This window comes from Nelumbo lutea, chromosome 8 (assembly GCF_056320005.1).
Source record: "Nelumbo lutea isolate HS-2025 chromosome 8, American lotus-T2T, whole genome shotgun sequence".
Taxonomy (NCBI): domain Eukaryota; kingdom Viridiplantae; phylum Streptophyta; class Magnoliopsida; order Proteales; family Nelumbonaceae; genus Nelumbo; species Nelumbo lutea.
In genome coordinates this window covers 1,599,428-1,609,284 of record NC_142691.1, presented here as the reverse complement: position 1 = coordinate 1,609,284, position 9,857 = coordinate 1,599,428, and the positions used below count along the sequence as shown (strand labels likewise).

General features: G+C 35.5%; 1 protein-coding gene across 2 annotated transcripts; it reads right to left on the bottom strand.

Annotated features, from left to right (window-relative positions):
- Positions 1–271: 271 nt before the first annotated feature.
- On the bottom strand, positions 272–7,799 carry LOC148842115 (protein FLUORESCENT IN BLUE LIGHT, chloroplastic-like). 2 transcript variants are annotated; one of them, XM_088957405.1, is made up of 5 exons: positions 7,489–7,799; positions 5,720–6,033; positions 5,078–5,237; positions 3,504–3,824; positions 272–722 (listed from the first exon to the last, which is right to left on the bottom strand). In XM_088957405.1, the coding sequence occupies exons 1-5, from the start codon at positions 7,598–7,600 to the stop codon at positions 520–522; spliced, it is 1,110 nt and encodes a 369-aa protein (XP_088813531.1). In that variant the 5' UTR covers positions 7,601–7,799; the 3' UTR covers positions 272–519. The 2 variants fall into 2 exon arrangements, with proteins under 2 accessions (XP_088813531.1, XP_088813532.1); XM_088957406.1 differs by having other exon boundaries at positions 5,712–6,033; positions 7,489–7,689.
- Positions 7,800–9,857: the final 2,058 nt, after the last annotated feature.

Genomic DNA, 9,857 nt, shown 5'->3' with positions numbered 1-9,857 from the left:
AGGATTGAACAAGTGACCAAACCAAAGGACTCCCTACCTAATAGATAACTTGGATTCGGCACACCCACATAGTAGAAACATAGTAGGTTGTTTGAGAAATCTCCTTGATCCGATTAACAAATGATGATGATGATGATGATGCACAAATATCATCAATTGAGAAACTTCACAACTACACGAGAGAGTAATCCATTAATAATTCTCCCTCTGTTCGCATCACCTACTAGGCTAATACATAACAGCAACTCTATAACACTCTTAGGACCAAAAATTGACAACAAACTAACATTGAAAAATAATGTTATTTACTTGATTCCTACAATAATTCACAAGAATATTTATTGAAACAGATTTGCTCGACTTGATTCCAATAGATGATCCAGATACCGCAGGAAAGGACTATTCTGCATGAGTGCAAGGCCCAAATACCATCTACAAATCCAAGATTAAAAGCTCTACTAGTATGAAACATCAGAAAGGACAAAAAAAAAAAAAAGAACACAAAAAACAGGGAAGAGATCAGTCTGTTTCTAATCTTGAGATGTATCTATCATAAAATTTTCCTGCTTGCTCAAGATCTCCAAGTTCGGTATAGCAGTCAGCAATTGCTCCATAAGCTTCAGTGTTGCCAGAATCTTCCCCTACTCGGTCAGATATTGCTAGAACCATAGAGTGGTATTTTATAGCATCACGGTATTTTCTCTGCCTTTGCAGAGATGCCCCTGAAAGAAGCATTTCCAAAATAAGAAACAGATACAAATTCATAAAACATGCATATTTGATCAACTTAAAAATAAGTAAAAAGACATGCTGCAGAAAATCACAATCAAGAAGCCTAAATGCCTGATAAAGGGAGAATTTTACTGCTAACAAGAAAATGAGACATAGAAACATGAACTGTAATCCAATAGTAGTAAAACCTGCAACTTCAATATCATCTGATAACAAAGTTGTTTGTTGATCCTTTTCTAAAACTAATTTCCTCTCTTTCTTGTGCTTTCTCAAGTTCTGAAATTGAGGCTCTTTTAGCCAATATGCTTAATATAACATATATGCATTGGTTGTTTGACATGGCACAAAGCATCTAATCCAATGCACTAGAGCATCTACTTGGTGCTTTTTTGCTGATTCATTAGAGCATCTAATTAATGTGGTTTAACTATAGGTTCTGTGTCGGAGAATGTTCTGAAAATCATAATCATAAAGAAAGTTGAATCGAATTGTATTGGGAATCGTAAGATCTTTTCAATACTGAATGGCTAAATATACACTGGGATGTGATTTTCTCTATTTCTAATCCATACCTACCATATATGCACCCAAAACAATAGAATTTACCTCTTTATTTGAATTGCACAAAGCATATAAATTATAAGATTTATGAATCAAATCGTAGGATTCAATTAAAAATCGCAAGATTTTTTTTTTTTTTGCAGAAAATGATTGAGACCTAAGATTCAAATCAAAACTGTTGGAATTCATGATTCAAATCATGAATCATTTCAACAATATGTTTGGTTGGTGCTTCACTTGGCTTTCCGGTGGCCTCTTATGGTTCTGCTTCCTCTAGGCTTCTAGCATATTGCATTAGATTTCTACCTTAACATTCATGCTTGCAAAATGTAAACTTAAGCTGGCTTATTTGAAGGAGGGTATAAAGAATATAGTTGTATTTGAAGGAGGGTATTCAGGTATATTTGTAATTTCGTACTGGAGTGTTTTTTGGAACTTTTTGTGTCATATTGAGGGTTTTTGTAATTTCAATTATTTGTATGTGGTTTGTCCAGCAAGTTAATTGTTTGTTCAAATTAAGCTATTATTTATCTCTGATTAGGGTGAGAGAGGAGAGATGCCGACAGTGAAACAAATGAAGAAGGGTATGGTTTCCCAAGGATGTAGCTTCCATGCCAAAGTCCAAACCATGCAAATTTGATTTCTTGCTTTTTGTTTCCTGTTCTAGTTATGGCTTCTTGTTTCATTTTCTTGTTATGGTTTTTCATTTGATATAGTCTAGCTTCTGGTCACAGAAATTGCTACAGTATTGTGCACATGGTCATTTGATATGGTCTAAACACAACCTTGGTTTCCAGTAAATATCCCCAATCTTTATGGAGTCTAAATAAATATACTTTGTTCCAAGCTCTCCAAGCAAAAACATCAACAATCCAATATAATGTGCATCCCAACCTTATTCTGCTTGATGCCGGCATGCTCCTGATCCCTTTTATACTGTTCCAAGTCATTATCCTCTCTGGATTCCTCAAATATAACAGTTTTTACCTAGAGAAGAGACAAGAAGACCATATTTTGCAAATGGGATTGGATTGACAAACAGTATGAACCAAAGATAGTTTCAGTCAAATCTTTTTTTAACGACCCCAAAGTCAAGGTGATGGAGAGATTCCCTCATAAGGAGATTTGGACCCCTCCAATTCCCTTAAAGGCTTTTATGATTAGGAATCACAGCTGCATTCAGTAGTACCAAAGCATAGATAATTTGATCACAAGAGGCCTGTGTATTCCTTCAAAAGAACAACTTTTGTCTTCTGTAATGAAGATTGAGAAACGCTAGACTATCCTTAAACCGTCCTTTCAGCTCTAGCTTATGTACATATTGTTTTGTAGTGATTAATTTCAAATGGTGGAGTACAAAGACAGTAATGGAATTATAATCTGAGTAGAGATTGAGGGGCTAAATAAAAGAGGAAGGACACATTGGAGTGTCATACGTTTTCTGGTTACATGGACTGTTTGGTAGAAGAGAACCTTAAGAATCCGTGAGAATAAGGCATCATCCAAGGAGAAGATTATTAAGAAAGTACTAGTTACCCTTCAATCTTGGCTCGGTCCATAAGTCCTATAGAAATGTTCCTCACCAAGAAAATTTTGATCACAAAACTCTTTTTGTGTACATTTGAGGGAATGGTTGAAGGTAGTTATATAAGAAATGCCACTTCCCTATGTTGGTCCCAGCTATCTGGTATCTGGGGCCATTACCAGCTTCATGTGAGATGATGAAAAAAACAATTGATCAGTCTCTTATCAGGAAAACTTTATTGGTTAAGAATCAAATATGAATAAAGTGCCAAATGAAAAGAGCAATTCAATCCTCCCCAAACATGCAGTTGAGTGCCAGCTCACTGCTACACTCCCCTAATAAATATCATCCCAATGTAAAATATGTCAGCTTGCAAATACAGATTTCTAATCCTAGAAAACATATCACTTGTCATTAGAAAGAGAAAAATGAAAGACATGAAATAAAAAAGTTCAGACAGTTTGTTGGTACTTCATATTTTGCCTTTTTGACCACCACAGAAGCATAATAGTATTTCAATTGATTTAGCATATTTCTTGCTCTCCAATTGTTAAATTAGTACCTATATCGGAAAATAAAAAATTCCATTTTTGTTGCTTAAATTTATAAAGGAGGGAAGGAAAGAAACAAAGAAATTGACAAAAAGAACATCCATAAAAAGCAAATAATAGGTAGGAAGCCGGACCTAAGCCTCGAGCAGCCTTCTTCTCCTCAATGGGATCTTTTAGAGTCTGAGCAAGCTCAAGAGCCGTCTTAAACTCCACAAATGCCCTCTCTGGATCCTGATGCCTTAGAAAATTCTTTCCAATTTTTAAGCGTGCAATCAATTCCTGCTTCCTTGAATCAACAATTATTTCATTCTCCGGTATTCTATTACCGACTGGAGCATAACTCAAGGTAGGGGCATAGGACTCAATCTTTGCTTGCCTCCTTAGTGCTGAATTTATCTGTCGCAATTGGTCATTTAATCGCTTCAGTTCTCCTCTCCTCTGCCTAGCAAGCAATCCTGTGACAAACAGTGTGGTTACATTACAAAGGTGCAATAAACATTACTTATTTTTATGTCTAGGTCATTTAATCGCTTCAGATCTCTATAGTGTCACCTTAACTTCTATGTCTCGGGCATATTTAATTTAACAAATAACAATATGACTACTAGATCCAATAAACATTACTTATTTTTCAAAAAAAAAAAAGAAGCTGCTTAAAATATTGCTTGTGGTATATTTCATGAATAATTATCTGATTGAATTAAAATCAAAAGAAATGGGTTAGTGGGAGATCTACAAGATCCATGATATTGTTTTGGGGAAAGGTAAAGTACAATTATATTAATGATTCAAAAAATACAGAAGCCCATGTATGCTGAGGGGCTGTACAATGGGAATTACATGAAGTATATAGTTAATGACTGTGAAAAAAGATTGTCATAAGAGAGATAAAAGTTATAAGGCACATCGCTGAAAGTGTTGTGAATGCTTAACCATGAATTAATGGATCCTAATAGATTCCTCTTAAGGTTATCAGTGCTGCGGATATTAGTCTCAAAAATACAAGAATTTCTTCCTTTCCAGATCAACCATATTTTAGCAAGAAGCAATAGTCTCCATATTATGCGACCTTGTTTGCTTAGATTTCCAATGTGCCATCCTGGCAGAAGGGACTCAAGTGATTCAGGAAGCAGAAATAAATCCCAAAGATCAGTAGTGCCACTACCCAGATTTTGGGTGCTACACAGCAGTGAACAAACAGGTGGTTGTGTGATTCAGCTGTTTCTTAGCATAGTGCACAAGTAATGTTATGCATCTTGAATCAATTTATCAAAGTACTAAACAATTTTTGCTATCTGACAATATCATTGTGTGATTAGAATTTCTCAAATCAATCTTTCAGGTAGCAATAAGGATGCTATTGGGGCATGACCACTGATTTGAGGTAACATCACCGTAGTGGCACCTAATATTTACTTGAAGTTTAAACCTCATGATTATGTATAAAAGTAAATGTCCATGGATGATGAACAAATGCAAGAGATAGCACTCCCTGAGGATTATGCTTTAAAACACATGCATGCATGAGCTTGCACATGCACAGACACAGACTAAATAAACAAAGTTGTAGGCATTAGTAGTACCATTAACTAATAATTCATAACCATTAACCAACTCCAACCACAACTTCAAAACTCCCACTTAAACACTAGTATTAGTCCATAAATGGAACCATGGAACTATGTCATCGATTTTGGATTTATCTTACCTCCAACAGTGGCCCCTACAAGGGCTACAAAAAGCAGTAGAGGCATGTTGAAGACAGAGTTATCAGCCTCACATGTTTCTGCTAAAGCTTCAAAAGGCATGGCCAACATCAGAATATTTGCAACAAATGCTGCTGCTAGGGAACTGGTGGGTACCATTTTCTGCAAAAGCCATAGTTGAATAAGGACTGTGCAACTAAACTTACTTTTCTTTATATGCGTATGTTTGAGCACCGAGTGAATTGAATAAGTACATATACAACCTTAGGCTGTGCTAACATTGCTAGGTGGAAGTAGAAAAGTGGTGCAGATGCATTGATTTGGTGGATGATGGAATTTCTATTCCCCAGGTCATTCTATTTTTCACTGAACTAACATAAAAGGCAGCATAAAAATTGCTACTTTCTGCATTCCCGTGACCCATTTTACAGAGCAAAACAATAGAACAAAGGAAGTGGTGGATTTGGGAATCTTTTTGCATCCAACTTTCTGTTTCCACTATAATCCAAACACAGCCTTAGGTAATTGAATTCCCCATGTTCATAAAGAATTTAAATACACCATTTAAGGGGAAAACATATGATAAACATTGTAAATAAAAGAAAAATACAAAAGCCAAAATACAGTGAGACTCACCATCATACCTGATGAGCATATAGAAGTTCCATAATGGCATGGTTGTGATTAGGTAGCCCTTGATCGTTATCACATGTTTTATCCAACTTGTTCATCTGGATATCAGCAAGCCCTGAACACACATACTGGCTGCTTGGCAGTATGTGACTTATATCAATTGGCATTGGAGTTTTACTGGAAAGATCTGCAAAACACAACAGAATCTTTTCCCCTCTAGTTGATAGGAAATCAACCATCTCTGTAGTCAATACTTTTACTTCAGAAACATGAGTAAAAAACTTCAGGATAGTGGCATGCATTATATCCTTAACACCTGTTTTTGCTGCAAGTAGAAAATTGAATGAGAAAGATAATGCATTGAGATGAAGATGTTCATTATCTACTTCATACATCTTCCGATAATAGGAAAACCACAGCCAAGCAAGCAAGTATGAGATATCCAAATCAAATGCTTAAAAATTGGAATGAATGCAGATGCCCAAGAGGTATTTTCAAAGTTCAAAACCAAACAAGCATCACCCTACAAACCAGAATCTATAATCATGTCAAACTCACTCGCTAGAAGAGTTTTATTAAACTATATTTTACTTAGAAAGTATAAATTGAAGATGTAGATTTTGAATGAGATGGTTAAAATCTTAAGCAGAGACAATAAGGTAGGTATCAAGTGTGCAAAAAGCATTTCAGGCTAATATCAGCCCAACCATAGAAATCAGATTGGGGCTTGAAACATTATCTAGATCTGATAGAAGTTAAGCAATTTATATTGCAAATTGCATATTCTTATCTTTTTTTCTTTTTATTTTCATAATTCATCCTCTTACCATGTTCTTTAACAAACAACATTAGTGCTCTATTTGCAGAACCACAACAGAAATCAATGAAAAATTAGCAAGAAACTCAAAACAAGTTTAAAGCATAAATTCAAGCATATGCAGGTCTATTTGGACAGCTCCTTTCAGTAGGAGTTTTTGGAATCGAGTTTTGAGCATTTTTGGCATTCTATAGGTGATGTATTGAATATTGAATATTTCATTTTTTTTTGTCAAAATGAATGGAATTTGGGTAAAGAAAGAAGACTTAGTATTGCCTCTTGCATATAGCCATATAATAGTCAATTTGGAAGTGAAGAAATGTCAACATTCTCAATAGCAATAATTCTGAATGTTGGGTATGGTGGTAATGATTCCTCTCCCTCATCATTCACCTCCATCAAAAAGCCTTTGGGGCTGCTAGTTTTGCAAATTCCAACAAAAGTGTACAGAAATACACCTTTGGGGACTTACCCCTGCTGCAATAATTCAAACATAAGTCCGTTGCGTAGAATCAATCTATAATTTCAGTTGACACGATATGCAAGTTATAGTCCCGTTACGGAAATTGAAGCACCTTTTAAGCACAAATGCGTGTATCTTGAGCAGGGCAGGGTGCAGAAAAATCAAGTTTATTAAATCCAAACGGCAGAAAACTTCATCATATGCAGTTTAGATCATTAGTCCACCTAATTTTGGATTTACAAAGTGGCAGTAACAAATTGCCTACCCTATACGAATCCCTCAGCTATGCAAGTGATCGTAATAATCCTTTATCTGAGATTCCACTTTACGCTTTAGTAGTAAACAAGAAGGAAGAAATTTAAGAAAAGGACGGAGCAGACGCTGGAAAGGTCTTCTCGAACACAAAATTGTTAAGTGTACTCGCATCGAAACGTGCAGAAACCTAAAAGAAAAGTGGCAAAAACCAACGCCAAATTCATCGAGCGACCGGGAATACTCACCACATGGAAGAACTCGACCGGAGAACTTGAAGGAAGACGGTCCAGATAACCGGAGAGTGTTGGTCGGCTTTGGGCGCCAAGAAATGCAGTAGAAATTGGCGATCCCCGCCATTGCTTTGGAATTTGGATAATGATTTGCCGTTTCATTCAACGACTTGTTACTGGGAACGCTCTAATGAGTGATGATGATAGAACAGACCTAACCTTGCCCTTGAATGTTCAATATATTACGAAAACCTCTAGCAGTGTCAGCACCACGGACCTTCTGCATCCCGGGGCTCTTAGAAGTTAAAACCATTGTCTCAAACAGCGATTTTGGTCAATGTGTGAATTATGTGATTCGAATGCTCCGTGGCGCAAAAGCACGTGAAGCCAGCATTCTCTCCATTTCTGAGCCCCGCCCCACAAGGGGCGCCCACCACGTCCCACGGCACATCCCACAGTACCGTGCCGGGTCAAGATATCTATATCTATATCTATATCTACTATTATAAAAGTGTGAATAGCTCCTATAATTTCTAGATTTTTTTGACTAAAATACCCCTCTTTCTTAATTAAGTCCCATATTTAAGACATTAATTCCCACTTTCTCTCATTAAATCCTATATTTAAGGTATTTTATATCATTAAATAGCACTAATTAAATCAAGGTTAAAAGACTTAAACCTCTCTATGCTATTATAAAAGTGTGAATAGCTCCTATGGCTTCTGATTTTTTTTTTTTGAAAAAAATACCCCTATTCCCTAATTAAGTCCCATATTTAAGACATTAACTCCCACTTTCTCTCATTAAATCCTATATTTAAGGTATTTTTATATCATTAAATTCCACTAATTAAATCAAAGGTAAAAGACTTAAACCTCACCTGATTCTTGTGTTAAATATTAATCCTTACATTCTCTTTTCAAAATGCAATAATACCTCCCCTATCAAATGCTTTAGCATTATATCTAATAAAAAATTTTAAAAGACAAATATAACATTACATGTTATAAAAGCAATGCTGGGATTATGTTTAATGGACTAATACTTCCCTTCTCTCTCTTTTGGTCAATTGAATGTTGGAATAACTATGGATTGGTTTTGACCCTAATAAACCATCTAAACTTATTTGATAGTGAGTGGATGGGTTTTTGAAAAATAAAATTACTTAAATAAATAAATAAATAAAATATCAATATTATTTTAAATATATTTTAATATATAAATAATAGGGATAATAGCATATAAGGGCAACTTTTGGGGTTTAATATCAATAAAAGTAATATTTAAAAAAAAATCAAAAATAGGTTAACTTTTTAAGGGCAACGTTGAAGGAGGTGGCTAGAGGTAGAGGCGGGCGACGGCGGGCAGCGGTGCTGGTGAACAAATGGCAAGAAGAAGATGATGAACAATGTTTTTGCCCTTTATTGATATTATTTTTAAAAAGTTAACCTATTTTTAATTTTTTTTAAATATTACTTTTATTGATATTAAACCCCAAAAGTTGCCCTTATATGCTATTACCCCTAAATAATATCATTATATATGTATAATTAGGGTTAGGATGGGGCGGGGACCTCATTCCCCATCCTCGACCTTGACCTTGGTCGGGGATCCCTATTAATCCATGTCCCCATTCCCACCCTACCAAAGCAATCCTCATCACTGACATGATAGGGTCGGAAAAGTTGGATACCCATCAGGGATGGGAAATTGCCATCCCTAAAGTATATCATTTTGTTTGATTTTTGGCAAGTAAACGACGCACATGGCGATGAGATATAAGCTATGGAGTCTACTAAGAAAGTTGAAGGTGCAAGAACAACACAATACAATGTTGAAGGTAGCCACATCCCAGTCACAGGCTATATTAATAAAGCTTTAATGGTTAATGATGAGTCATTTTTGGCAAAACTTGTAAAAAAGGCTTAGTTTAGAAAGAGTATAAATAGAAATATGTACAGTATAAATACATACAAAATACAAGGTTTTGCACTCCACATATTTGCATTTGTACTTCTTCCAACCTAAGCCAAAAACTAATACAAATATGTACAGTGAAAATGCATGCAAAATAATATAAAACACAAATTTTGCACTCTACATATTTGTATTTGTACTCCTTCCAAACTGAGCTAAAGGAACAAACATCCTTTCGGTTCACCACTTCACCTTCTCACCTTTAGATCTCTTCCAAAACTCATTGTGTCCTCTTATAATTTCACTTCCTCTACCTCACCCATTTGATTAATATAACTTGGAGCTAATGTCATAAGAAATCAGGGTTCCCTCAGTCCCACATGAACAAGAATAAGTAGGCCAGAGAGAGAGAGAGAGAGAGAGAGAGAGAGAGAGAGAGAGAGAGAGATGGTATAAAGAATGTTGA

Coding starts and splice junctions, on each gene's coding strand:
- LOC148842115 (XM_088957405.1), bottom strand. CDS start 7,600: ATGGCGGGGATCGCCAATTTCTACTGCATTTCTTGGCGCCCAAAGCCG. Junction 5,238..5,719: donor AACTTCTATATGCTCATCAG/GTATGATGGTGA, acceptor TGGCTTTTGCAG/AAAATGGTACCCACCAGTTC. Junction 723..3,503: donor GAAGGCTGCTCGAGGCTTAG/GTCCGGCTTCCT, acceptor TGCTTCTTTCAG/GGGCATCTCTGCAAAGGCAG.